The sequence below is a fragment of the Panthera tigris genome, chromosome A2 (assembly GCF_018350195.1).
Source record: "Panthera tigris isolate Pti1 chromosome A2, P.tigris_Pti1_mat1.1, whole genome shotgun sequence".
In the NCBI taxonomy this organism is placed as follows: Eukaryota; Metazoa; Chordata; class Mammalia; order Carnivora; family Felidae; genus Panthera; species Panthera tigris.
This window is the reverse complement of record NC_056661.1, coordinates 51,139,679-51,164,258: the sequence shown is the minus strand read 5'-3', so window position 1 is coordinate 51,164,258 and position 24,580 is coordinate 51,139,679. Positions and strand designations below refer to the sequence as shown.

The 24,580-nt window shown below is 51.0% G+C and overlaps 2 protein-coding genes across 7 annotated transcripts in view; both read right to left on the bottom strand.

Moving 5' to 3' along the window:
- Positions 1-72: 72 nt before the first annotated feature.
- IL17RC (interleukin 17 receptor C) lies at positions 73-11,660 on the bottom strand. 4 transcript variants are annotated; one of them, XM_042979493.1, is made up of 19 exons: positions 11,362-11,660; positions 11,052-11,073; positions 10,709-10,861; positions 10,341-10,415; positions 10,140-10,249; positions 8,831-8,942; positions 8,464-8,508; positions 6,803-6,942; positions 6,520-6,579; positions 4,503-4,557; positions 4,235-4,416; positions 4,096-4,146; positions 3,355-3,400; positions 3,060-3,181; positions 2,734-2,793; positions 2,131-2,179; positions 973-1,068; positions 829-867; positions 73-735 (listed from the first exon to the last, which is right to left on the bottom strand). In XM_042979493.1, exons 1-19 carry the CDS (start codon positions 11,464-11,466, stop codon positions 116-118), a joined length of 2,142 nt encoding a protein of 713 aa, XP_042835427.1. In that variant the 5' UTR covers positions 11,467-11,660; the 3' UTR covers positions 73-115. The 4 variants fall into 4 exon arrangements, with proteins under 4 accessions (XP_042835427.1, XP_042835428.1, XP_042835429.1 ...); XM_042979494.1 differs by lacking the exon at positions 829-867; XM_042979495.1 differs by lacking the exons at positions 11,052-11,073; positions 11,362-11,660 and having other exon boundaries at positions 4,503-4,569; positions 10,151-10,249; positions 10,709-10,797.
- A 231-nt stretch (positions 11,661-11,891) lies between these two features.
- The window catches only part of IL17RE (interleukin 17 receptor E), a 46,908-nt gene continuing 34,219 nt past the window's right edge, over positions 11,892-24,580 (bottom strand). The window contains exons 1-19 of one of the 3 annotated variants that reach the window (XM_042979491.1): positions 24,011-24,479; positions 23,107-23,278; positions 22,748-22,763; positions 22,055-22,177; positions 21,324-21,421; positions 20,917-21,076; positions 20,683-20,822; positions 19,725-19,793; positions 18,767-18,833; positions 17,387-17,562; positions 17,258-17,305; positions 17,130-17,175; positions 16,812-16,960; positions 14,777-14,845; positions 14,229-14,280; positions 14,047-14,145; positions 12,959-13,534; positions 12,426-12,542; positions 11,892-12,042 (exon numbers count right to left, since the gene is read on the bottom strand). In XM_042979491.1, the coding sequence (XP_042835425.1) occupies positions 12,472-12,542; positions 12,959-13,534; positions 14,047-14,145; positions 14,229-14,280; positions 14,777-14,845; positions 16,812-16,960; positions 17,130-17,175; positions 17,258-17,305; positions 17,387-17,562; positions 18,767-18,833; positions 19,725-19,793; positions 20,683-20,822; positions 20,917-21,076; positions 21,324-21,421; positions 22,055-22,177; positions 22,748-22,763; positions 23,107-23,235 (2,088 nt within the window). In that variant the 5' untranslated portion in view covers positions 23,236-23,278; positions 24,011-24,479 and the 3' untranslated portion in view covers positions 11,892-12,042; positions 12,426-12,471. Of the gene's footprint in view, positions 12,043-12,425; positions 12,543-12,958; positions 13,535-14,046; positions 14,146-14,228; positions 14,281-14,776; positions 14,846-16,811; positions 16,961-17,129; positions 17,176-17,257; positions 17,306-17,386; positions 17,563-18,766; positions 18,834-19,724; positions 19,794-20,682; positions 20,823-20,916; positions 21,077-21,323; positions 21,550-22,054; positions 22,178-22,747; positions 22,764-23,106; positions 23,279-24,010; positions 24,480-24,580 lie in introns of those variants that run through there. The other 2 variants (XM_042979490.1, XM_042979492.1) reach the window with 2 other exon arrangements.

Genomic DNA, 24,580 nt, shown 5'->3' with positions numbered 1-24,580 from the left:
CCGGGTGTTAAAGGGCCGCCGGTGTGCTGATCGGCTAGTGGCGCGGTCACAGACACATGCCGGACGCACGGATAGAAAAATAGCGTCTGCCTTTATTCAAGTTGTCTCCCCTGCCTCACGTGCCATCCCTCGTCCCGTCCTCAGGGTCCCCGGGATCCCCGGGAGCCTTAAGCAGCTGGTCCAGGGCAGGCTGCAGGGCCTGAGACACTAGCCTCGCCCTCTCCCTCAGCAGCCCCGGGCGGGGGTCGCCGGGTTCCTGCAGGGTCCCCAGGAAGCCGGGCAGCTGGGAGGGCAGGGAGAAGACCGGCACGCTGCGGAAAAGGGCAGGCACGGCATCTGAGTGGAGCAGTCCGTCGAAGTAGGCCCCGACGTAGCGGCCAGGCGCCCGGCCCTGCAGGAAGTCAGGCAGCACGCAGCTGAGCGAGGCGGCAAAGGCGTCGTGCGGGCCCTGCGGGGCGGGAGTCGAAGCCCCGTCCTGCAGCCACTCCCGGCACAGCACCACGGCCCCAGGTGAGAAGAGCAGCACCACCACGCCGCCCTCCTGAAGGGTCTGGCGCCTCTGCGCGTGGAACCAGGCCAGGGGTCCCTGCGCGCTCAGTTCACGACGGCTCCACAGGTCCACGGCCACGCGCAACGGCAGCTGGCACAGCGCCGACGCCAGGGCGCTCACTAAGCGCTCGAAGCCAGAGTCCTCCGCCGAGTAGAGGAGCAGAGCCGCCCGGCCCCTGGTGGCAGCTGCCAGAAAAATCGAGGGGAAGGGAAGACGTGAGACGGCCCGAGGCCGGCCCGCTAGGGGCGGCCCCCCGCCTGGCACTTGCTCACACTTACGCCCCGCGCGGATGTCCTCCTTCAAGAGCCTCAGCCACCCTGTTAGGGGAGAGGGGCGGGGAAGCCCATGAGCTGGGCTGCCACCTTCTCAAGGGGAACTCCCAGCCCTGTCTCTGGGGAGTGCGGAAGCCGGGAAGCGCTCACCTTTCACTTGGTCCTTTCTGAAAAGGAAGAGAAGGAAAAGCACAGCGGCAAAAAGTAGGCAGGCCAGCCACACCAGAGCCCAGCGCTGGTGAACATCTAGGAGACCCAGAGGAGAGGATACGCTAGTTAGATACCATACACTTTCACCCCAATTCACAAAGGAGAAAAACTCAAAGATTTAAAAGATCTCGGGGGCTGCGATATGTGACTGACGGACTCAGAGAAATGGAAAGATTTGCCCGAAGTCCACAGCATGTAGTGTCAGAGTCAATATATGAACATAGATCCATCTATTTGGGTGACCTTGTTTAAGTCATTTCATCTTCTGCCTCAGTTTTCACCTTTGTAAAACTGGGTTAACACTAGTACCTATTTCATAAAGTTGTTGTGAGGACTACATATATTAATACTCACAAAGCACTTACAATGCTGGGCATAGTAGGTGTTCAAATGTCAGCTAAGATTGTCTCCTAAGCCTAGTGTTGCTGGACGCTTGACCTCACTCTCTTGATGACTCCAACAACCTTCCAAATGGTGTCCCTGACCTCTTTTTTGCCTCCAGTTCATTCATTACATGGCAGCCCCAGAGACCTTTTTAAAATACAAATTTGATTATAGCCTTTCAGGAAGCTCCCACTGCTCTTAACATAAAATCCAATTCCTTACATCAGCTCCCAAAGCCCTAGATGACCCTTGCATCCTTGTGATAGAAGTCTGCCCCTGAAGACCCTCTAGCCACAATGGCCACCTTGAAGTTCCTCAAAAAAGCATTTTCCCCCACTTCACTCAGCTCAGCCTTCAGAACAGGTCAAACCTTTTCCCGGCCTCACCCCATCTAAGTCAGGTCCTCGTTATTTGCATTCATGGTTTTAGACATTTTATAGCAAATGCTTCAATAACTCACATTTACTAAATGTAAGTGATTGTTTAGCTAATGTCTTTCTAGCTTTCTATGGCTGCGGTGGGGGCAGAGATTGTGCCTTTTTGGTGATGCTAGACTCTCTGTGAGCTCTCGTCTTAGCTTTTGAATAAAGGAAGGAGTGTCCCTCTGATTGATCTGAGCCAGGGAAAGACAGGCCATTGCATGTGCTGCCCCTAAGACTGTCTAGATTCCAGCTCCTGGTACGGAGGGGGAAGGGCAATTCTTGTAATACTCACACTTGTCCATGGGGCAGGCCCACAGTGCCCTCAGATCATCATCCCACAGCTGTAAAACAAAACCAAGACCATGGCCCCACAACACAAGTTCTGGCCAGCCTGATCTCCAAATTTCCAGCCTCAGCTATGCATATTTCTCACACACACACACACACACACACACACACACACACACACACACACTGTAGTTCCCCACAAGCCTCTCTTCTCTGCCTTTGATCATGCTATGCCTACTGCCTGGACTATTGCCTTCCTCCTTGCCAGATCTGGCACAATGTCCTTCCTTGAAGCTTTCCATGGAACCCAATGCTTAGCACATATGAATTTGGTTATCTGTTTTCTGGTTTCTAGCCAGCAGTGAGCAACTTGGGAACAGGAACTATGCTTCTTCAACTCTTGGCTTCCCTAAGGCTGGACACACATAAGCACAAATAGATGGTGAGTGGGTACTAGGGGGACAGTGAGGAGGCCCCTACCTAGGAAGAGTGAGAGTTTCCCTGGTGCCCTCTGTGAGGCACAGGAAGAGATGGAAGAAGTTAAATACAGAGTTTTAGGCCTATTGCCCTTGGGCATTGGAGCAGGGCCCTCCTGCCACCTACTCACCTGCAGACACTGGCCTGACTGCAGATCTTGTAGTAATTGTTCTCCAAGGCGAGCTGCCCTCTGCCAAGACAAAAGGGGACTATCACCTAGGGGTACCACATTTAGGAGACCACCAAGCTGCAGCTGAGCAGAATAGTGGGGGAATGGGGTATGGAGATTACTAAGAGGCCTCTGAGAACAGGAACTAGGTCTGAATCATCCCCACATTCCCAGACACCAGCACAGGGCCTGGAACCGAGGAGGGGAAATTGAATATTGTGGAAATTTGAGGCCAGGCTTGAGATAGAACTGGAAAGGTGCATGGAGGAGGGTCCCCTAGCCCTCACCGTGGAGGCCCTGCTAAGTAGTGGGGTGCAGCCACTGGGTTCCAAGGCACAGAGTGATCTGTTGTTGTGGGGGTCTCGTGTCTCCACCAACAGCATATCATCCTTGAGGGGCCCAAGGGAGTCTGGAAAGGGTAAGAGCCCAGTCTTGAGTGAAACCCAAACTTGCTGGAGCCTGCCACTTGCCCCCCCCCCCCGCCCATTCCTGTGCCTGACCTTCACCCCCCAAGAGTTGGCACTTCCAGGCTTCATCCCTATTACAGTGGCCCTGCCCCAGCCTTCTCCAGGCTTCACTCACCAACCCACAAGCACTCTTGCAGCTGCAGCTTCTCCCAGCTGCTCACCTGCTTAGAAGGGGCCAAGGTTAGGAGCACAGGAAAAAGCTAGAGCCAAGGCCATAAAGGGTAGGACAGTAAGGGGAGGCCTGTCATGTGGGGGGGGGGGGGTCTGCACTCTGGACCTAATCTTAGGCAGATCAGGGTTCAAGGCTGGATGATTAGCAAATACTTCATTTTTCTCAGCCTTAGCCTTGTGAGAGTGTCTGTGCTAAAGGGCCTTATGACCCTAAATTAGCTCTTTTCATGTCTTTATACATTCCCTTCTCATCTAACCACCTTCACCAAGAGGCCTCATCTGACTGCTCCACTTGAAATTGCAACCCCCACCCTCCTTTATCCTTCCCCACCCTTCCCATAGTATTTAGATACAATTTTAACATAGTGTGTAGGTCTATTGTCTGCCTTTCTCCATTAGAACATAAGCTCTACAGGGTGGGAACATGTATTGGTTTTAGCCACTACTATGAAGTATTTACTATTATCATCCCCATTAAACAGATGAGGAGACTGACATTCAGAGAGGTAAAGTGACTTGCCCAGAGTCCCATGGCACTGCTAAAATCAATACTGGAACTCCCAGAAGTAACTACTTTGTTCCAGTGACTCAAGGATAAAGTGGGTCCAGAAGACAGTGAATTATCTGGGGGGGGGTCCACTCTGGGTCCTGCCCCTAGCCCGGAGCTCTTATGCCCCCTTCTTACCTGGACACAGAGGTTGGGGTGGACATTCAGCAATGGTAATTCAAGTGCCTTCTGTGGAAAAAGAGTAATAGGTGGGGTCAGGAAATATGCCCCCCTGGGCTTCCACTTCCTTCCAGGAGACTCCCACCGCTTCACTTACGTTTACAGTGACATTTGCTGGTGGCAGCGGCGGGACCAGCGACTGGCAGGGGCCCCCTCCTGGTGCCTGCCAACACAGAGTGGCCTCAGCAGGCAGCGAGCAGGGTGCATCTAGCCGCCAGCCCCTTGGGGGCAGCAGCTGCAGCCGGGCTGCACGCCAGAGGTTCCGATGTGCCCGGGGGTCTGCAAGGAGAGGGCGGGGTCACTGGGCACCCAGAACTCATCCACCTGCACTGTTACCACCATGGCCCCAGCCCCAGTTTGCTCACCTTCCCTAAAAGGGCAGATGCTTGTCCTGACAGAGTCGGGCTCTAGCGGCCACACCTGGAAAAGAAACTGGGTTCTACAAGTCAGTTCAACCGAGCTGACCCTCCAGGAGCCTAGCCTCTGCTATGCACTGGGGATGTATTCACTCAACTGATATTTCATAAACACTCGTCCAGTGTTTTTGCCCTTTGCAAAGCCCTAGAGTTGCACACATTTATTCTTCCAGCAAGCTCTATGCCAATTATCTGGCAACATCTTCATTCAACAGACTTTTAGTGAGTATCTACTATGTGTCTTAGCACTGTGGTAGGCACTAGGAACATTGATAATTAAATCCATGATCACTTTGTGTGAACCTACTATGTGCCAGGTGGTATGGTAGGTGTTAAGGACACATTCATTTATTCTTTCAGAATAAAATATACATATATACTCTTCTGTAGAAAACAGTAATGCGTATGGTCAGGAAATATGGCTCCCCGGGCTTCTACTTCCTTCCAGGAGCGCATAAGTGTGTGTGTGTGTGTGTGTGTGTGTGTGTGTGTGTGTGTATGTGTGTGTATATATATATATATATATATATATATATTTTTTTTTTTTTTTTTTTTTTTTTTTTTAGTAAACTTCACCTGAAGTGTGGGGCTTGAACTCTCAACCCTGAAATCAAGAGTCACATGCTGTATCAACTAAGCCCGCCAGGCACCCCATTTCTTTCAATAGACTTTTAAAGCATATCTATTCTTTGCTTAGCCCTGTGCTAAGATATAGAGATAGTACGTTAATTTACTCAGCACACTTTTAATTAAGACCACCCATTATGTAGCAGGCATTGTGCTTGGCAGTAAGGACGTTTATATCACAGCAAACGTTTCATGAATGTCTGTTATGTGTCCTATCACAGTGCTAGTTAGAGAGTTTCATTCATTCATTCCTTTAACAGACTTAATTAGCACCCACTACATGCCAGGCATTGTGCAAGGCTCTAGGGGAGTTACTAAATTTGAATTAGGTACTATTTCCTTACCTTCAAGGAAATTACAAATTCTCAGTTGTAGTAGGGATAAGACATGTATATATATATTAATAAATTGATCCTTCATTTATTGAGCATCTGTTATATGCAAGAAGAAATGAAACAGGTGCCCAAATAAGAAAGGAAGTGACAAATGGACAAGGAAAGACAAGTGCAAGAAGACTGGAAGATAAGAGAGGCCAGGGAATTGAGGTAAAGCTCTGGGAAAGAGGTGGCACTTGAGTTGGAAGGATTTGATTATACAGAAAAGAAGGAGGGGGGGCATTTCAGGTAGAGGGAATGACAGACATTAATGTCAGAGGTAAAACAGATGGGACCTGATGACCATTTAGACATACAATCAGATATCTTTCAGAGGAAAGAGGGGCACCAGGCTGGTTCAGTCGGTAGAGCATGTGACTCTTGATCTCAGGGTTGTAAGTTTGAGGCCCACGCTGGGTGTAGAGATTACTTAAAAATAAAATCTTAAAAAAAAGAAGAAGAAGAAGAGGGAAGAGCCAACACACAGAAGTCTGGATACTTCCTTTTATAAGAGTCCTATGAAGTTGGTATTGTTAGTCCTGTTTTACAGACAAAAAACAGGCTCAGAGAGGTGAAGTGACTTGCATGAGGTCACACAGTTAGCAAATGGCAAGAATCAGGATTCAAATCAGTCTGAGTTCACAGCACATTCTCTACTTTCCAGGGGAGCACAAAGAGACAATTGGAAGAGTAGGGGAAGGCTTCAAGGAGGAGGTGACATTTGAATGGGGCCATGAAGCATAAGTAGGAGTCCTGTGGATAGAGGATCAGGAAAAGCATCCAGAGTCTGCAACAGGCAGAAGACAGGACAGCAAAGGTCAGGAGAGGGCTAGTCACCCTAGGGAGCAATAGTTCCCACCTCAAAGAAGAGAGTGGAGGATGGTAAGACAAGGAAGGTAAGGGGCACCCCCCTCATTAATTCTCCAGTACCCTTCCCCTGGCATCTAGCTGGACTCTTCTCTTACCTGAATACAAAGGCAGGGAAATAGATCTGTATGGTTCAAGGTAATGGTTTGTGGCCCAGTCTGTGGGACAAGCAGAAGGGGGAAAGTTGGAGAGATGAGGAGGAGGAAGGCTGGAGGCCAAAGTCGAGGAAACCAGGCAAGTAGCTATTCCCCCACCAATATTCCTTGCTTTGGGTGGGGGTCGCTGTGTTGTATTCAAGGGTCCCTTTTGATAATGCACTCACATCCTTAGCATGCGCATCAGCCTAGAGTGGGAATGGACTTAGGGACAGGGAGGCCTCACCAGGTTTCTGTGCCACCAGGGTTTTGTAGGACCCTGGACCTGGTTCCAGTACAGTGAGAGGCCAAAGCGCTGATCCTCAGAGACGTCCAGCACCAGGTGCACATCATCACCATCGGCAGACACATTGAGCCAGGGCAGGGCTGTGCGGGAGGCAAAGAGACAGAGACCTCCATCACCTCTTTTACATACCCAAGCCTGATCACACCCCTTTGACTGACCCTTTGGAGTTCCTTCAAATTCCTGAGACTGGAAGGCCCCTAGAGGGCAGAGCCTGTGTCCTCATCTCAGACCAGACTTTGTCCCCAGCAGCCAGCCCAGTATCTTGACACACTCTTCTCCCTCTGCAGCCAGAAGGATCCTGTAACCACTGTAGGATAAATCATTCTCTGCTTAGAACCTTCTGATGACCCCCCAAATTACTTCCAGAGTAAAAGCCAGAGTCTTTATAACGGCTTGCAAGACCTTACACAATTTGGCTGCCCTGACCACTGTAACTTATTTCCTAGTACTCTTGTCCTTAATTAATCTAGTGCAGACACCCTGCCCTCTCTACTTAAACACACCAGATACACTCCTGCTTCCAGGCTCTTTGTACTGGCTGTTCCCTCTGCATATGGAACCCTTTTCCCTCAGACACCCATATGGCTCCTTCCATAACTTCTTTGGGTCTTTTTTCACTCGAGTGAGGCTAACCCTGACTGCTGCAACCCCCAACCTCCTTATCCTCCTTTCCCCTCCCCAAATGTTCTCCACAACACTAATCAAGCTAACTTACTGCATATTTCACATTTCCTTGTGTTTATTGTGCCCTCCATCACCCCTATCTTGACCCTGACTCCCAGCTAGAATGTCAGCTCTGTGAAGGCAGGGATCTTTGTCAGTTTAGTTTACCAATTAATCTCCAGTACCTAGGACTATTCCTTGGGCAGAGTAATCACACAATAAATATCTGCTGAATAAGTGAATCATTGATTGCTGAATGAATGAAGATATGAAATGCATGATGTGTATCTGTGGCCTCAAAGCTCTGGTGCTGAGTAGTTTCTAATGAATTACCAAAGAGACAGGCCAAACTTAAGTTAAGGAGCCAAAAGGGAAATAAAATTGAAAAAATTTAAGAGCTCAAGAACATCACTGCTTATAGGTTGACCTGGGTGGTAGTTATGCAAGTGTATACATATGTAAAAATTAAGTGAACTGGACTTTAAAATTAGTGCTCTTTACATACTTTTCTGTATGTATGTTATACCCCAGTTCAAAAAAAAAAAAAAATGAACAAAGCAAAAACAAAATTCAAGTAGTACCTGGGAAAAACCATCAGAGCCTTGACTTTCTTAGCCCTTATTTTATGGCTTAACATTATTGTTATCTTGATATATGGTGTGTATGTGGGGGGAGGGTACCATAATCTTGACAACATTTTGGGCCTCTAGATGTCCCTGGTACTAATAAATAAATTTGTCATAAGGGAGATTCATCTTCATAGTCCCAATGCCTGGCACAGAGTAGGAGCTACTGCAGTTCATGTGTGATGAATTAAATGAGCTCTGTGAGCATTTGGACTGTGGCAAGCCCAGACCTGAAGCCACCTCCAAGGGTCCCTTACACACCAGACCCTGTCCCTCCCTCCTTCCAGCCCCGTTGGCCATAGTCCATCATACCCCAGCAGCTCTGGATGCTGTCCCGGACTTCCAGCCCCTTGCAGTCTGGGGAGAGATCACAGAAAAGCCACCAGTGGGGCTGGGGGCCAAAGAAAGAAGAGGAGTGGTCTGACCCATGGGGAGCACTGGGAAGGGCTCCCTTCCCCTAAATACCACCCCATCTATCCAGGGCCCAAAGCACCTTCCTCAAGCACTGGGAAGCAGTATCACCTGGGGAGAGGAGACAAGAGGGATAGACCCTGGGGAGGATAGGAGCTCAGACACCTGCCTGAGAACAGATGGGACAAGGAAGGGGATAAAAGCAGAATGGCAGTGGCCAGACAAGAAAGAGACTGGGGGTGGTGGGGCAGGACCTGGAGCCACTTACCAGGCAAATGCTGGGTGAGGTTGAGTTCCTTCTGGTACCTGGGCTGAGTGTAGGACCAGATTCGCACCTCAGCCCCCAGAGCAGCCTCGAAGCAGTCAAATACTACAGAACCCTGTGAGGAGAGGGGTGGCAGAAGGCTGGTAGTATAGGGCTCAGAATACAGACCAAAGGCTCTGAGCTCCTGTCCATGGACCACTCCACTCATCCCTTTCCCCAACCAATGATGCTATACTGTATAGCCTGAAATTCTCCCATTAACATTTCCTTTAAAGACCCTCAATTCTAAGCTAAAAAAAAAAAAAAAAAGGCTCCCAGTTCTAAAGCACACCCCCTCAGTAGGGGTGTCAGCAGGGCAGGGATAAGGGCCCTAGCTATTTGAGTCCCTGTGCCAACCCTGCTGTCCTGCATCTTGTGGTCAAAGCTAAGGTGATCAGAAACCCCTTCTCACACCCAGTGCCTCAGGGGTCCTCATGACTGCCCATTGAGGTGGGCCAGCAGATGTTCTCCGATTCTATAACTTTCCAGGCAAGAGGATATTGGCTGGGAGCTGGGGGCGGGAGGGGAAGTCAAAAGGCTTGAGTGATTTGGCCCGGGGTGGAGATATATCTTCCAAACACATGTGGCCTCCTGAGGTAGGAAGAAGTTCCAACACCCTGCACCACAGTATGTACACGGAGCAGACATGGTACAGCAGGAAGTCCAAGAACTAGATCCAGCCCACAGACTTCCTTTCTCCAAGCCTCAGTTTCTCTCTCTGGAAAATGAGGGTAATAATAATGCCTCGCTCATGGGTTTTTTTTTTTTTTTTTAAATAAGTTTATTTATTTTGAGAGAGAGAAAGAGCAGGTGAGCATGGGAAGGGTAGAGAGAAGAAGAGAGAGAATCCTGAGCAGGCTCTGCGCTGTCAGCACAGAGCCCAACATGGGCCTCGATCCCACAAACTGAACCATGAGATCATGACCTGAGCCAAAATCAAGAGTCAGACGTTTAACCAACTGAGCCACCTAGGCACCCCCATGGGTACTTTTAAGGAGTACACAAGAAAGGGAAAATTAAACTTCCTGAGACCCTTTACTGCTGGGCATTACATCAGATGTTTTACACGTACCAACTCATCTATTTCTCACAACAGCCATATGAAGTAGGACTATTCTTATTCCCATTGTACAGACTGGAACACTGAGGCACAAAGGGCTGAAAGGGCTTGCCCACAGCCTTGCCATCAGCAAACAGAGCTAACGCACATGACAGCGCCTCATAGATGTCATATCTAGAAGATGGCTATTGGTATTATCATTATTTTGCATACCACAGACTGACCAGGCTGCACAAGGGCAGCAGGCACTTGCACCTCCAGTAGGACGCAGCGGGCGGTGGGGTAGGCCTGGAAGGAGAGCACGACTTGGGCCTGGAGAAAGGCTGTGAGCAACAGGGCAGGGGTTTGGTCAGGCCCCGGGGCCATGGGCAAGGCCGTGGCAAGGGGCAGTTGGGCCAGCCATCTTCTCCTCACCGTTTCTAGACTCCTCAAGCTCTGGATCAGCTGCTCCTCCAAACTTTTCCTCACCTTTAGGCTCTTCCCAGTGCCCTAGAAGGGCCCAAGAGCAAGACCCAGCTCAGGCCCCAGCTCTGGGCTGGCTTTGGGCTTGGCTTCATTCCAGAAAGCCCAGTGCTGAGAAGCAGGGGCCAGGCCTGGGGGGGGGAGGGAGGGCGGGGGGGTGGGTAGACAGAGAGACCAGGCTGACATGGGGATCCTTTGGCCAGTGCTCTCCAGGAGAACACTGAGGATGCACAGGACTGCCTGCCAGACTCCCCAGTCCTTGTGCCCATCCCTGATACACTCACATGGGAACACACACAGTTATGGGATGACATGCTCACCATGCACAGCCAAGTGGATGGCCACACGCACACAGAGGTCACAGTCAGTCTCCTGGTAGCACCTCAGCACCAGCTCTGTCTGCAGGCGTGTGGGCACCAGCACAGGGCCTGGGGCAGACACGATGCTCCCAGGTAGGCAGAGCACGTCACCATCTGTGCATAAAGGGCAGGGTGAGAGCTAAAGCTGTTCAGAATCCATAGGGTAGTTGTACCTGACACCCCCAGAGGGACAAGGAGCTTTGGGCTCTTCCTGGGCTTAAGGTGGGTGTGAAAGGCATGGGACTGGAACATCCCTTCCGCCAACCTGGGCAGTTCTTTTCTTTCTAAAAGTAGGGCTACTCACCCCAGAGGTGGCAGGAAAGGCCCTGGGGAGAAGGTAAAGACGTGTTAGAGTTTATGCCACCGAATGTAGCCATTTTTCCCTGCCTGAGATCCCTGCCCACCTTTCCAGGGCTCCTTGTTCAAGTCCCTTCCAGGAGAAGACAAACTCAGCGCTTGCCCCCTCCCCATTCTTCTCTTAACCCATCAGCACCAGACAGACCAGCCAGGGCAGTTCTGGCAGTAGTGACAGTGACAGGAGCCAGGCTAGGGCCCCAATGGGCCGCAGACTGAACCCTGAGCCTTCCCCAACACTCTTAGTGCCCCAGACTTACCGGAGAGCAGCGAGCAGTATCCTGAGGCCCCACAAGCCTCTCCAAAGAGAGGACCATGGGGCTTCGGCCCAGTGCCAAAGACAGCAGGAACCAGGGCACAGGCATCTTCCAGGTGCCAGAAGGCACCAAGGCCCAAGGCCCTGTCCTGCCCCCCCCAGAGGGGGGGGCAGACACGGTACCTTTATTCCCACTCAGCCCCAGGAGGGGCTGGAATCCCTCCTCAGCCTGGGGTCCCAGTGCGGGCTTGAGCACTCCCTCTCCTGGGAGTCCTGAATCCCGTCCCAGACCCAGCCAGAGTGCTTTCGTTTTGGCTCCCGGCAGGCAGCTGGCTGTTCCCGCCCCGCCCTGTCCCTCCCACCAACACCAGGCCTGGGAGCCAGCAGCCTTGGACTGGGGTGGTGGCCTCACCTCCTTCTTTCCCTCTCCTCCTCCTCCTCCTCCCCCTCCTCCTCCTCCTCTGACACCTAGCTGGGAGGGGCCCCTGAAGAGTCACAGCTGAGTAAGGGAGCTCTTACTCACCCTGGGAGTCCCTAAGGAAGAGGGCCTGGGCAATCTTAGGGCATTTCCACTTGCCACGTGAATCTGGGATTTTGGTGCCTATTGAATCTCCTCATACTGGGCACTCCAGGTCCCTTCTCACGTACTCCCTGGGACTTAGTGACCCTTTGTGGGACAGGAGCTCTAAAGGCAGGGACAAAGAGCACCAGAAAGTGGGCTTTTCACCACTTCCTGGCCTCTGCTCAAGTGTGGTATGGAGGAAAGGAACTCAGAGCCAGGCAGACAGGGGGCCCCATTTGTGCTGTTGTCATGGGCTGGCTACATGACAAATGGACCTTCCTGAACCTGTTCACAGTGAGAATTTCCAGGTCCTCCTTTGCCTTTTCAGAGGCATTGCTTGTGAGAATGTGGAGTATGTGGTTGTAGGTGTGGACACGCAGGGTTTGGGCCCACAAACTGATGCATAACAACCCCCAGGCAGGGCTGTGCTGACCCTCCCTCCAACTCAGCATCCTGAGCACAGTAGAGAAGCACATTGTGTCTCTTAGCTTATCCATTATATTCACCTTTATTTATTTTTCTTGATCTTAGTCACACCTGTGTCCTGGCCACTCAAGGCTGAAACCTCTTTCCCTGATCAGGCTCTCTCTCTCCCTCCATCCTCCTCTGGGCTAGGCTCCAGTCTGGGAAAGCAGTATCCTGGCTCAGAAAGGGAATTTCTCCCACCCCCTGAAGTCACCCCTCACTCAGAACTGCCATAGCTCCTGCCTCCTCTATCCCTGTCCCACAACCTCTCCAGCCTGGACTGGTTCATGTGCAAAATACTCTTTCCGGAATTTTGAAGAGAAGTGGGAAGATTCCCCCACCCCCACAGGACTGGGGTCGGTGGAGCCCTCAGTAAAGACCAACTCTCCCTGCTGGTTCTGAAAGGGTAATCCTAAGGAAGAAGCCAGGCACACGTGGGGAAGGGGCTGGGACAGTGAGGGAGGTGCTCTGCTCCCAGGTTGGCAGACAGCGTAAGGATTTTTGGCCAGTAGTCCCGAGGTGGCACCCCAAGGATTCAAGGGTAGAAGGCTCATTCAGGGGTTCCAGCCAGTACCCCTAGGCCTCTCTCTGCTCAGCCTCAGTTGGCAAAATTTGGCGGCCTCCCGTTCCAGCCGTCGGCACAGCTCCAGGCGACCCTGCAGGCACGGACGAGCCCCGAGGCGGCCCCAGCTGGCGGCTTCGGTGGAAGGTAGCGCATCTAACGCCTGCAGCAGCCGCGGCAGGTCGCGCAGCAGGCGGTAGCGTGGCAGGGCGCGCAGTGGCGGGGGAATGTCGCCCTTGGCACAGAGGCGACTGAAGTAAGCGAGCAGCAGCAGCGGGCGCGGGGCCGCGCGGAGCAGGGCGCGCAGGGGCGCTGCGCCGGGATCCGGACCACCGGCCAGACTGGGGTCGGCTCTGCTCCACAGCAGCAGCACGGTGCCCTGCTCCTGCGCCACGCGCGCCCGCGCCGCCCACAGCCATGGCAGCGGGCCCACGCGCGCTACGCGCGTAGCCTCCCACAGGTCCACGATCACGTCGCACCCGCCGCCCAGCGCTGCCCGAAGCAGTTCAGCCAGTGCTCCCACCAGGCGCAGCTGCGCCTCTGACTCCGCCGCGTGCAGCAGCAACACCGGCCGCGCGTGGCTCGGGCCTGGGGGCGGGAGCAAATGAACAAGGTGGGGGGGGCGGTAAGAGACACCCAGCACTTCCCCTCCCCCACTCCCCGCCTTGGGGCTACATCATAGGGTGCCTAGGAACTAGTATGATGTAGGAACCTAGTTCCTTATCTACGCTGTGGATGGGTACCCAAGGCAACTTTAGCCTATACTGTGCCTTTGGGCTAATAAGATGAAAGCTCCCTAGAAGGGGCCAAGTCTAGGTGCCAAGTTTGGCAGGTGCAGAGCAAGCTGGATTTCCGCCCCAATAGTCTCGTGCGCAGAGACTCTTAACAGTAACCACCTGCACAGAGGGACCTTTGTTCTGCCTTAACCATTCCTGACCACTAGGGGGCCTGAGGCTCCCCACCCTGGGTAGCAGAGAGCTTGGTGCAGCAGCACGAACCTGACTATCCGAGAAGGGAGTCTAAGCAGGGGAAGGGTGGGGGGCAACCAGCCTAGACGTTGTGCAGATCTGAATCCTCAGGTTACCCCCGAGTGTACTTACCTGACAGTGGGCGCCGGCGAGTGAGGACCAGAACAATGCCCGAGAGGGTGGTGAGTGCCAGCAGTGCCAGGATCAAGAGCCCCAGGTGTCTATGAGAGACTGAGTCAAGCAGCGTGAGGCCAAGCCAGGGTCCTCAGTGCCCATCCTCCTTCTTACCCCACCCCACTCTCCCAAGAACTCACCATCCGGACACAAAAGGTGCTTCCAGGAAAATTGAACATCTGACCTCCACACCTGAAGGCACAGAGCCCCCCCATCCCTGTAAGCCAGGGTGGCCCCTCCTCCCAGGGGAAGTTGAATGGGGACAGAAGGGGAGTTCCCCTGGATAGGGAATTTCTCCAGCACAGGGTGTGTTTGGTCCAGCCCTGGCTGGGCACACAACAGGTCAAGAGTGGCAAACTCAAAAAATAAACTCAAAGTTGGCCAGGGTGTCCATGAGGACCCGGAGGGCACAGGCTCTGAATGAAGTAATCAGATGCCACTGAGCTCAAGCCCATTGTCACCATGCCTGAATGTGGACACAGTACCAGGTTTTCTGATTTTCGAGGAGAAGCCAGAAATCAGCTTTTTAAAATATGAACTCTCCAATATTTAAATGGTGGCAACTAATTCCAATTTCAAACACCATGTTGGCCAAACCAAACATTTTTGCAGACTGCATTTGCCCCATGTGCCCCCTGAAGAGTAGATGCTAAGGCGGAATGTGCAGAGTGAGGGTAAGATTCCTTACCAGGACACAGCTCTCTGGCTTCAGGAAGGGAATGATAAGGTCTAGCGTCACTGGGCTTGACCCCTGAGTCTGTGGGAACAAAGAACAGAATGACTATCCCCATAGAGTCACATCTGATTCTGTCCAGTCTGAGTCTTAGCCCATGCTCTTCCTCCTTTCTACTCCCCTCTACCCCCACCCAAATCCTACCCAGGCTTAAAGCCAAGTGCCACTGCTGACAAAAAAGTCTTCCCCCTGCTTCATTCTCAGATCCTTCTGTGATCATTCCTGGATCTGAACCACTGAACAGATACATATTAATCAGGCGATCAGGCATTCATCAACAAACATACTATGGGTGCCTACTCTGTGTCAAGCCCTGAGGAAAGAAGACACAGATGTCATCTCTGTCCTCCAGAAGCTCACAAACCAAGGAGGCTAATTATACCCTGCCTCCCTTCTCTGTCCCACATGTCTGAGGGGATGGCTTGTTCATGGGAGAGAACCTAAGTTGTGAAGTCAGAAGACCACAATTTTAAAAAGTCAGGCTTAACTCTTGCCTTTGTGGTTCCTAGCTGTGTGATCTTTGCATGGAGATAGGTTACCTCTCTCCCTGACCCTCAGTTTCTTCATTTATATATGAGGACTAGTAATCTTTATTTTACCAGGTTATTGAGAGCATCACATATGAGTGTGCATGTGAACACCCTCTATCTTCCACAGTGTAGTGTGTATTCATTTAGTACTGAACTCCTTAGGGGCAGAGACTGTGTAAAATACTTTTCTTGTAGCTCCCAGAGTCTAATACAGAGTAGATACAGAGAAGGGATGTAATAAATACATGTTAAACTGGACAGAATTGATTGCCATCTGTTTACAGACAGGGTATGGCTCCACTCTACATTCTGGGTGTTGGTTAGGGAATTGACCAGAGTCTCCATCTTTTGGAAACTCTCTCCACCTCCAACCCCTGTACCACCTCTGTCCTAGACCCCATTCTCCAGCCAGATGTCAGCAGATGCTGACACAGTGACTCTCAAACCACGGCTGAACTCAGTGAAGGTGCTCTTTCCCCAGCTCACAGAGAGAGATGAGTCCATGGCTTTAGCACTCAATCTTAGGTTATCCCATGTGACTTTGTCTTAAATCTTAAGCATGGCTTGGTGTTAAATCTTAAACATTTGCTACCATCTGTCTGCCTGGGAGCCCTCATAGAATACAAAACAAGTAACCAGGGGCGCCTGGGTGGCTCAGTCGGTTAAGCGTCCAACTTCAGCTCAGGTCACGATCTCACAGTCTGGGAGTTCGGGCCCCGCATCGGGCTCTGGGCTGATGGCTCAGAGCCTGGAGCCTGCTTCCGATTCTGTGTCTCCCTCTCTCTCTGACCCTCCCCCGTTCATGCTCTGTCTCTCTCTGTCTCAAAAATAAATAAATGTTAAAAAAAAAAATTCAAAACAAGTAACCAAGCTGCAAGTGAGCATTCAAGAAAGAATTGGAAAAAGCTGACCATGCTTAGTCAGATTGGTGCTATGGTTTGGGGGATATATTTTATTATGGTTTTTATTTTAGATCCACAGAAGAAAGTCTGCTAGTCAAACTGTTCTCAGTTCACATAATAGAGTTAAATCTGTCAGTGGTTTACAGTATTCTGCAAAAAGGACTTTAGCTTCCAGGGACTCTGTCTCCCAAGACAGTCAGGGAACTTCTGCCAAGTGCCTTGTGGAGGCAAGCAGGAACACAGGGGAAGAGGACAGGGGTTTCCAGAGAGGGCATTGGTATAAAATGTGGCAGACTGACCAGGTCAGAAGACAGCTGGATGTAAGAGGGTCAGCCTCTTGCCTCTGTTTATTCCCTGTAAGTTCAGAAACTAAATGGATTAGACACTGCCCCATTAAAGACCCTGCTGACTGGCAGAGAAACCAGCCAACAAAGGCTGATCAAGTAAACAAATAATCACATGATGTAAGTCAGAGATTTGCTTGCCTCCACCTGCTGTGCTCCTAGCAACACGACCTTGGGTGGGGGTGAGAGACAAACCCTGGCTACTAGGCCATACCTGGCTAATGCTATACACAGGGGGCACCAAGCTGTCCTGCCCCAAGCCTGGATGGCTCCAGGCAGCACTGAAGGTGGCGTGCATCCTCGAGGAGAAGTGAAGGACCAGCTGCTGGGCCTGGGTATCCATGCTCACATTCCAGGATGGGGCTGCCAGGGTGGGAAAGAGCATAATACAAGACATTCTGTTTGTAGGAATGGTTGGAGCTGGGTTGTGGTTGATAGAGAAGTCAGGGCAGGGCTAGAGTCTGGCTTGGTCACAGTTGGGTAAGGGTTAAGTGGTGGAAGGGGGTCCCAAAAGGGTCATTTATTGGCTCACCAGTCCTGCGGGGGCATTCAACGTGGCTGCTATTTCCAAAAGAGAACTGAGAAATCCAAGAATGGTAAGTCAGCAAGCTCTAGGCACCACCCATACCCTTCCCCATCCCCTGTCACCCATGCTTGTACCTTGAAGCAGAGCTGGGGGTGCAAGTCTACTCCCTCCAAAACATACCACTGTGGTAGGAGAAGGGAGTTAGTCAGGGAGCAGAGCCCTGGGCCCCACGGTCCTGGGAGTCCTGGGCAGGCCTGTCTCACCCCCTGTGACTCTCGAGCCGTGGCATTGGGGAGGTCTTCACAGAGGGTGTGCCAGCCCTGCCTCTGGCAGAGGGAGGCCTCCAGCTTCAGTGGGCAGCGGAGTGTTAGAGCCATGACCATCTGACTGTGCTGGCTGTAGTCAGTAAAGTGCACTGACTTCCAGAAGTCCGAGCCATCTGGGTAGGCGGCAGGCAGGGGCAGAGAGTGAGGCCTGGGGAGGCCTAGGCCCTGCTTCAGCCTCAGCCTCGCTTTGCACCCCAATCCCCAGAGCAGCAGGGGATGACTTTTTGAAGACAGCCAGCAGAGTTGCTGGAATGTCTAGGTACCCAATAAATGAGCACGCCTTCTCCAGACCTTTTATGACCTTTTCTACTTAAACTGTCTCCTCTCCTTCCTGTGCCTCCATTCTGGCCAGCTCCCTGCTGCTCCCAAACTCAAAATCCATATATTTTTGCTTAGGTTCCTCTTAGAACCAGGAATGTTCCCCTCCCTATTCTCCTTTTGACATCCTGCCCATGGGGATCCTGCTTGGGTGAGCATCAGTTGGTTGAGCATCCAACTTTGGCTCAGTTGTGGTCTCATGGTTTGTGAGTTCAAGCCCTACATTCAGCTCTCTGCTGTCAGCATGGAGACTGCTTCGAATCCTCTGTCTCCCTCTCTCTTTGCACCTCCCCCACTTGTTCTCTCTTTCTCTATTAAAAATAAATAAACATTAAAAAAAATAAAATCCTTCCCATTTTCTGAGCCCACCTCAGGTGTCATCTTCTATAAGAGACCTTCTCTGCTCAGACAGCCTGCATGGGATTCTCCCTTTCCTGAGTTCATGATCTACAGCCTAATCCTTAATTATAACAATGGCTTGGACTGTAGGCTGCTATGTGCTTCTCATTTATTATGTTTCAGGGTCCTGTCTCTTTAATTTTAGGATAATAACATATATACAGCATTTTAGACATCACCAACCACTTTCACATAAATATTGAATTCAACATTCATTTCCTCAACAGTTGGAAAGTAAGGCAGGGAAGGTATCACTACTTTACTGACGAAGAAACTGAGACTCAGAGAAGAATAAGTGGGATGTGACCCCAAGATTTCTGGTCCATCCTCTTAGAACACCACCTGCTGGGTCTCATATTTCTGAACCTCTCACAGTGCCTAGTACAATGTTCAATACTGATATATTGGCAGGCTGATTGGTAGATGTGATAGCCCTTTTCCCCCACCAACTCCACGGAAAGTGCCTGCATGGCTTCTGGGACTTCCTCCACAGCATAGGTGCAAAGTGTGTGTGTGTGTGTGTGTGTGTGTGTGTGTGTGTGTGTGTAAGAGAGAGAGAGAGGCTGTGAATACACAAGAGTGCATATGTACAGCACTTACAGGCTTCAGGCCAGTTCTGGAAGGGGCATTTTTTGCACCTCACAGTGTCCTCTTGCAGGTAGGATGCCTGCGGGGACAGGGGAGAGCAGTCAGGGAAGGTCATAGGAATGGCTTTTCCTGTATCACTTACATCTGAAACTCATTCTGGCTTGACCCTTCCCTGATGCAAGCTGCCTGAACTGGCAGAGCATGGATGAGGGGAAGCAGGGCAGCGTATGGGCAAGGGTAAGTGGTGTGTGACCAGAGTACAGGAGAAAGACCAGTAAGTATGGGGCTGGGGTTGAGTCCTCTTCTCCCTGGAGAGCAGAACCTATCCTCCCCAAAAAGAGGAGAGGTCCATGTTCCTCCACTTTTGGCTTCCCTGGCTTCTGCCCTCAGTGATTCCCAAGGTGTCCGGTGCCCTGTGTGGACCCCTTCCCCTGGACTGCCCAAACACCCTGGCTGTTGCTTTCTGCCTCAGGTATCTGCCTGAACCTTCCCTTTTGTCTCCTCCTGGTTAACAAGGTCCCCTGAATTTTCTGTTTAGTTCAAATAAGTCTTAACGCCAGGCACCTCAGCTTCATAAGGATTGGAGAGCTGCTATGGAGAGCTTATGGGGACAAGACTTTTGGAGCCACATGAAACCTTGCAGTGGCCACATGTGCCTCCACTGTGACTCTTCAGAACACACAGCGAAGGCAACTGTGTATTCTGTCTCTGTGGGATGAGGCCAGTCTGAACCAGGGAAAGCTGGGTTTGGGTAGGACTAAGTTGGAATCACCCCCCAAAGTGTCCCAGGACACTTCCATCTCTGACCCAGTGTGTGGCTCACAGTCAAGTTGGTAGCAGTCTTCCCAAGCATCTCATCAATACCCAGTCTTTTTAAGGCCTGACTTACTGGAGATATGCTTGACCAACTGTGCCTCTAGGAGTCCTAGGACTGGAGCCATGGACAACCCATACATTCTCCTCTGCTCACCTCTATGCACAGACACGGCAGAAAGAATTCATAAGGCAGGTCTACAGCATGGCCCCCAGACACAATTTTCTGTTGACAAAGCAGCAAAAGGAGTGAAGAGGTGCCTGCCGAAAGAGTTTAGGCACCCTGGACAAGGGCAGCAGGAAGCTGGGACCTTGGCCAAGGTCCTCTTATAGGAGAGTTATTTTTTTTCTTATAGGAGAGTTATTTCTTTCGCCAAGAAACTTCCTCTCAGGGAGGAGGGAGGTCCCTGCTCTGTAGTCTATTTGCTCTGGGTATCTCAATATATGGAGTGGGGAAAGGGAGGAAATAGGGAAAGGATTATACATTTCTAGAGACCCTACTCTACGCCAGGTAGGTGCTAGAAGCATTAACTTGATTAATTAAATGCCAGCATCTAAAATGATCTTTGTTTTTATAAATGAAGAGAGCTGAGGGAATCAGAGGTATAGCCTCATTCCCTGCAAATGATACCAAGTGCATACAAGGGCATCCACAACAACTGGAGGTTCAAGTGGGGTATCAGGGCCCAGGTTGAGTGAATGGGGAACATCTCATTCTCTGAGGGGCAGCAACAAAAGGAAGGAGATGGAAGGGTACCAAGACAGATGTGACCACTTCCTGGCCGGGGGGGGGGGGGGGGGGGGGGAGCAGATTGAAAAGCCTTCTTAGTGCAACCTGAATCTCATTAACGGTCTTCTCACTGGGGATAAATGCCATATTCATTTCTCTGCTAGGCGTTCATGGCTGCTCCAGGTCTCTCTGTCTGCCCTTTCCCTTCTGCATTTTCTGTCTAATCCAAAGAAGGCTTAATGTTAGGCACTTCAGAAATGTAGTAAGGTCATAAACAATTACTGTCCCTCTCTGGGCCTCAGTCTCCCCATGTGTACAACAGAGAGGTCCTTTTTGCTGCAGTGCTGTGTGATCTGGTTTTTCAAAGGGAGACAACACTCCATACCTGGGCCTCGAAGGGACTGCTCAGCTCCTCGCATTCTAGTGCCCATTGGTGACAAAGACGCACACTGACCTCGGGTCCTGGGGGAATGGTCACTCGAATAGCCCGTGCCTCAGGCAGCAATTCAAAGGAGAACTCGGGCCCTGGGGAGAAGGAGAACTGGTAGTCTTGTCTCTTGGCCTTAGCGCAGTCACCATTACTTGGCTGCACCCATCTCTGGTCATACCCCATGCGTACCTCCATGCCTTTGTGAGCTGGGTCTGGGGAGACCTTCCATTGCCTTTGCATATGAAGGTTGGGTCCTTTTAGAGCGTGATCCCTTGTGAGAGATGTCTGGGAAGGGGACAGCAATGTGATGATCCTTCTCAGACAGGCAACAGCTATTCAGCAGCTTCCTCTGTAGGCAGAGAACAGGGTTGGCCTTAGGCCAGGAATCGGGCTTCTATTACTGCTTCTGGAACCTGGGGTACCACAGGCAAGTTGCTCAACCTTTAGACCTTAGTTTCCCTAACTGTGTAACAGACAGAATAGTCTACTTCATCACCATGTTCTCTATCTCTCATGTGGCTAGAGAACAAAATGAAAGGCCAGAAAGGAAAGGGCTGTGGGGTATAAGGCAGGGCTGGAACTGGCAGGGGGAGTACCTGAGCAGATGCTGGCATCTTGTGTCTCCTACAGAACCGGAACTTGTATGACTTTTTGTATTTCTGCACCAGGAAGTGGATCCAGCCCCCCTGGAGGTCTGCGCAGGAAAGGACACATTGGCTATCCAGCCCTTCACTGCCCCTCCCCTACCTGGAAGTGTGGCCTGATGTTAGGCAGGAAGTCATTTGAGATCATGGAGGGTAATGATATCAAGCTTCTTTAGTCCTAAAAATTATGATATAGTCAAAAAAGGATTAATTCCTTAGGTAGAGAAAAAGCTATATATATGCAAAGATGTCCACTGTAGCATTATTTACAGCAGTGAAAAATTAGAAGCTGCCAATTGTTAAACACTGTCTGGGCATTTAGTATGTGCCAGGCACTAAGCTAGGCAATTAAAATACAGACTTGAATTAAGAAAGATCTTACTTTGTGAATAGAAGGTAATAATAGGAAACTCACAGAACTAAAACATTTTAATGCCAAGAATTGGTACCAGTGGAAAGGAGAAACACCTTCACAAAATGATAAAAGTGAACCCATGAATATCAGTCATGCTATGCTATTTTAGGATGACCTGTCTCTGTTGAGGTTGACAATAGGACAGACATCTGTTCTAGGATGATAAGTCCCACTTTCCTCAGACTGCCGCACCCCTGCCCCCTGCCCCCCGCCAATGCTCCTAATTCCCATCTCCACTGAGAAGGGCCCAAAGAACTATTTCTCATACCTGAAGGATTTGACATCAGATGCAGGTGTAAATAGCAGGCGGGGAGCCAGAGCTGAGCACACCAGGACTTTAGAGACACAGGAAGGGCCAACTGGGTATGGCAAGGAATATGAGCAGACCCTCCTAGGAAGGATAATAAGAAAATCAAATGATAGGGTCCAAGAAGGTCCCTCTTGCCTCAGACAAGTTGCACTTGAGACTGAGATGTGTGGCTTTGAGCAAGTGACGGATCTCTCTAAGCCTCAGCTTCCTCATTCATAAAGTAGGACTGTTGTCAAGATCAAGTAAGATAATATGTGGGAAAATGATTTGTAAACCAGAATGTACCATAAGATATGAAGGAGTGTTGTATCTCCGACAGGAATGAGGGATCAGTTAAGGGAGAGAGATTATCCTGTCTCTCATTTAATCCTCCCCTCAGCCCAGGGGCAACAGTTTTCATGGTACCATCATTTCTACCGCACTGCTCTACCCCTCAGAAATGGAGAGTCAGAGGGACTAAGGGCACTGCTTGCAGCCACATGTGGAGTATGTGGTGGAACTGCAATGCAAATCCAGGCTTGTCTTGATTCTAAACCCCGTGATTTTTCCTTGTTATGCTACTTCCCAATTTGGGAACAAAAATGACTAGCTCATTAGGGATCTGGAACAAAAGGGGCAAAGAAGAGAATCAGGGCAGGGAATGAGACTCACCAGTGAGTGCGTCTTCCTGAAGGCACAGGGCCCAGTAAGGGTAAGAAAAGAGAGAAGAATTATTAGTAGAGATTCCCATGGGGGGCATTCTCCCTGGGGTCTTTGGTTCAAATCACCTAATTCTAAGGTCCATAAGCTAATAGCCCATCCACTCTAGCTCTTTTCTTTCTAGCTCAACCCTGCCCAGGCCCTCAGCACACCAGAACCTTGGCTACCCCTTTGAGACCATATAAACGACACAATGGGGCTGTCACCAGGGCACAGGGACTTGGGAGGCAGGAGAGGACAGGCCGAAGAGTGGGGACCTTTACCAGCCTGTGGCAGGCAGCTGTCCCCACTGGGCAGTGGGGGTATCTTACCATGTGGGAGGCCAGCAGACAGTGGGTGCTCCAGTGCAGAAGATAGGGGCAGCCAATCCCAGAGGAGGCAGAGAGGCCAATGAGCAGCAGGAGAGGCAGGAGCAGGGCCGCCAGTCTGGGGCTCCCCATGGACTTCCGTGGGGTCAGAGCCCCCAGAACATGGCTGCACAGCCTGAAGGATGGCAGGGACTTGTTGTTCAGTAGCAGAGAGTGCAGGGAGCAGGAGCCCTCGCCTCAGCCTGCCACTGCCCCGCCCTGCCCCAAAGCTCCTCCTCGATCCTAGATCCTAACCAGCCAGCCAGGCCACATTCCTTCCCCTAGCGGAGGAACTGAGGGACGCTTGCTCACGCCGCCCCCCCCCCCCCCCCGCCCCCTGCCCCAAATCCTACTGCCTCCACCTGGAGGGCAAGGGGCTCCTGCTCATGCAGAGAAATAACAGGAAAGAGGCCAGCACAGGGTTAGGAGGATGGAGGGCTGTACCTATTTCTTAACCCCTCCTACTGCCGCAACACCCGCCCACTACCGCTCTTGGACTTGGGAGCTTCCTTGGAGACATGCTACATCCCCTCACTTAGAGAATTAATAGAGCTATTAAGCACTGTTCTGCAATGGGGCCTGGAGACAATGGTGACCAAGGCACCACTTAGAGTTGAACAGAACAACAAAAAGTCATTACAGGATGCATATAAATCGCACATGCTCCCATACTCCTCCTGCTCCCTACCTGGGTGACCCTCAGGACTATAGCCTAGCTTCCTCTCTCCACCCAGCTCTTCTGGGCAAAGGGCTCCAAGCCAAAGGGACCTCCAGCTTCAAGGATCCTCTAATCAGTACTGTCTGTTCAGGAAGCCCCAGAACTCATAGCTGAGCCCTGGAGCTGAGGGAGCAGGCCCCATGCACTGACCTGGTTTTCTGTGGTTTCTGATGCTGACGAGGCTCCAGGCTTTGTGGGGACCCTCCCTATCATCCCACAGCTTCCTCCTGCTCATGGAGCATTTGAACTGCTTTAGTCCTCATTTTGGTGACACACATAGAAAGCAAGTTTGGGGCACACCTACAGGGTTAAGTCATCTTGAGATTGTAGCCTGACTATAACCTTCTTTAGGCCAATTCTGAGTCTTCAGGTCCACAGTCTGAAGACCCATTGTACTCATTATCCTAAAAATACCCTCTAACTTTTGAGTTCCTCAGAAGATAAGGACCCTTTCCTATTAGTTAAGTTCTCCAATGCACAGCAGTGGATGTCAAGAAATACGTGCTTTGGGCGTTCCTGGGCAGCTCAGTCAGTTGACTCTTGATTTTGGCTCAGGTCATAGTCTTGCCTTTGTGCGTTCCAGTCCTGTTTCAGGCTCTGCACTCGAAGTGCAGAGCCTGCTTGGGATTCTCTCTTTCCCTTTCTCTCTGTCCCTCCCCTGTTTGTTTTTTTTTCTCTCTCTCTCAAAAATGAATAAACTTAAAAAAAAAAGAGAAATAG

Coding starts and splice junctions, on each gene's coding strand:
- IL17RC (XM_042979493.1), bottom strand. CDS start 11,466: ATGCCTGTGCCCTGGTTCCTGCTGTCTTTGGCACTGGGCCGAAGCCCC. Junction 4,147..4,234: donor CAGCAAATGTCACTGTAAAC/GTAAGTGAAGCG, acceptor CTTTTTCCACAG/AAGGCACTTGAATTACCATT. Junction 1,069..2,130: donor GGCCTGCCCCATGGACAAGT/GTGAGTATTACA, acceptor TGGGTCTCCTAG/ATGTTCACCAGCGCTGGGCT.